The 2,780-nt window shown below is 46.0% G+C and overlaps 1 protein-coding gene across 1 annotated transcript, besides 1 other annotated feature; it reads right to left on the minus strand.

The window, feature by feature from the left end:
- UA08_06880A (hypothetical protein) lies at positions 1-899 on the minus strand (the record flags this gene model as incomplete). The annotated part of the gene is made up of 1 exon (XM_020261980.1): positions 1-899. A coding segment is annotated over one exon (899 nt), but the record flags the coding sequence as incomplete, so codon positions are not given.
- Positions 900-2,472: 1,573 nt separating this feature from the next.
- Positions 2,473-2,777: a repeat region (Identified by RepeatMasker using a combination of RepBase library and repeat library created with RepeatScout).
- Positions 2,778-2,780: the final 3 nt, after the last annotated feature.

Raw genomic sequence — 2,780 nt, forward strand, 5'->3', positions numbered from 1 at the left:
GTAGAATCAACCATTAGAGCATCATCATCGCCCATGCGCTCTGGGACAGGGGGCCCGGAAGCACCCGACTCGTCACGCTCGGGGTTCGTAGAATCAACCATTAGAGCATCATCATCGCCCATGCGCTCTGGGACAGGGGGCCCAGAAGCACCCGACTCGTCATGCTCGGGGTTTGTAGAATCAACCATTAGAGCATCATCATCGCCTATGTGCTCTGGGGCAGGGGGTCCGGAGTTTGCGGTCGAGTGAGGCTCGGGATCATTGTGCATTGGCTCGTGGTTGGACTGGATATCGTCGCCTCTAACTCCATCTATGTCGATGTCGTCGATGGAATCATTATCATTGTACTCGACCGCGGTGCGCTTGGGTCTATTGGACGGGGACACAACTTGTCCGTCCCTTCCACGGCCAGGTCGCCGTGACGAGCCCAAGCCCATACGGTCTGGTCTGGGGGTGTCGGCTTCAGTGACTTCACCAATGGTCTCTGCGTACCCTGGTTCTCCGCTATATGGCGATGTGATAATGGAGGAATCTGCCAGCTGTGCTCTGGTGTAAGCGCGGATGGCGAGCAATCCATATTGGTCAAAATCATATGTTTCCCCGGTTATGCTGTTCAAATGCTGCAATTCGTTGCTGCTTAGCACCGGTGGCTGAGCATTTCCCTGGGCTAGATCTCGTGCACTTTTAGCGTCAGCGGTGCTAATAATCATGCTAAATGATTGACCACGTCGATGGTTCACACGGCGATCATATAGCACACGGTTGAAATAATGCCGTGCATCCTCCCACGTTGGGCAAGTGGTCGCCAACGCATTATAATACGCGGCCTTGTTCTTCGAGATACCCTCGCCAACTAGATATAAGCTGGCAGCACCCCATGCCGCCGTCACTTTACTCATGCGGTTGCTGGTCCTTTGTGTCCGATCTAATTGATGTTTCCTCTTGATTTCTAATAGTTTTTTCCACGCGTTATCTAACTTATGTTGCTCCCACCATTCCTTGTTTTTCGACTCTGGAAGAACCCTCCCACTGACTTCCATAAGTCTGGTCACAAAGCCGTCGATTTTATAGAATGCATTGCGGCGTCTATCTAAGACCTCGGCTGTGGCTTGTGTGATAAAAGCGCCTGTCGCATCACGATCAAGGGTCCCACTCTCTATGAAGTTGAATACCTGGTTGTTGTTCTCGAACTTTCGCCCTATTATCACTACTCCAGTAGTGCTGGATAAAGACGTAGTTATTAACTGACTAGGTAAGTTGAATAACTAATAGTTAGTATTTACCAATATTGAGTTGGGTAGGATGTTGTCTTATTTTATGTTGACTGAAGATGGCTCGTCTCAATATGTAAATCAAGATGTAGGTGGTCGATCCTAGGCCCCTGCCTGGAACTGTGATCGCTGACACGGGGGCTGAGTGCGAGGATTAAAGAAATTGAGAGATATATAGTGTTGGTTGATGCGTTGCTGATTTGAGCCCACTCACGATTGAATCTAATATAGTGATGTTTGGTGGTGCGTCTTGTGCTGTTTGTCCTTTATAGTAGTGAAAGTAGGCTCGTTCTCTTCGTTGGATCAAGAGCTTTTGACTGAGGGTAGATATGTGATGATTAGGCAAATGCTGCAGAAGATATCGAGATGAAAAGTGATTAAGTCGAGGGGTAGAGGAGGAAAGAAAGAAAGATGAGGAAGAGGTCTTGTGGAAATCAACACTATCTTGCGTTAAACCTAATCTGGTTTAGCTTATGATTAAGTTGTTGATTACGATTGAGAGTTTAGCGGGGAAGTTCCCTAAGTGGATCCTGGGCCCTGGTCTATATTTAGAGTAGGCAACTGATGGAGTATAATAACACTAGTCTACATCTAGACTATGATATCTCAATAGCCTTTCGCGTCATGGCAATTTTTTACCACTAGTGATGCCAGCTGTGGATGTATCAGTCGTTCCCTTTAAGGCCTTGATTATTGGGCTGACGTTATATGGGCCAAGACAGGGATATCAATTAAGCTTGTAGTATTCCCCTGGCGATCAATCTCTGCTAAACCTTAATATATAGAACCCTGCGGTAATTGGCTGTATTTGCAGCGGGTATGCAACGCTTATTTTTACTAGGTCTAAGATATTATTAAACCCAATTTGGCCTCATTCCTAGGGTTTGTTTATCATCCATATTAATATACTCTCTTAAACTTTTTCTAAATATATCAACCCAGCAAAATTATAATTTTCTCTATGTCTATAATCCCTACAGCTACTGCAGCGCTTTCCTCCGCTAGTTGAAACATGGTGTCACTTACGAGAGAAAAGAACTAATGACGAGTTGGCTTAGATAGAAAAACGATCAATAACAAGTCCACGAAAATATGGGCCAAGACTCGTCGCGATAGGGTCTGAGGTTAAGATGAGATAGACTAAGCCCTCTAGTTATATAAAACGATAGATAATAAGATCCTATTGGTTGACGGGATCCTGTAGCTGGCATAGATATGTTGTAGGAGCTCTAGGGGAAGAAGTAGTAGAGGAGGCTGGCTAGTGATTGATAGCTTAAAGAGAATGGCTCCCAAATCAGTGGCTATTATAGCTGGTAGGGAAAAATATAGATTCTTTTCGTGGTGATGAAGAACGATAGAAACGCAGTGGCTATTGCTCCCAGGAAGCATAATGGGTTGGCTGGTTAATACTTCTGGGCAGGGGGCCCGGGAGCACCTGAGGTTGTTGTGTATGCTCGTTGAGTGAGACGTTCTCGCACCAGGAAGATCAATGGTTTGGCTGGTTAACGC

Source organism: Talaromyces atroroseus (genome assembly GCF_001907595.1).
Source record: "Talaromyces atroroseus strain IBT 11181 chromosome Unknown scaffold_10, whole genome shotgun sequence".
In the NCBI taxonomy this organism is placed as follows: Eukaryota; Fungi; Ascomycota; class Eurotiomycetes; order Eurotiales; family Trichocomaceae; genus Talaromyces; species Talaromyces atroroseus.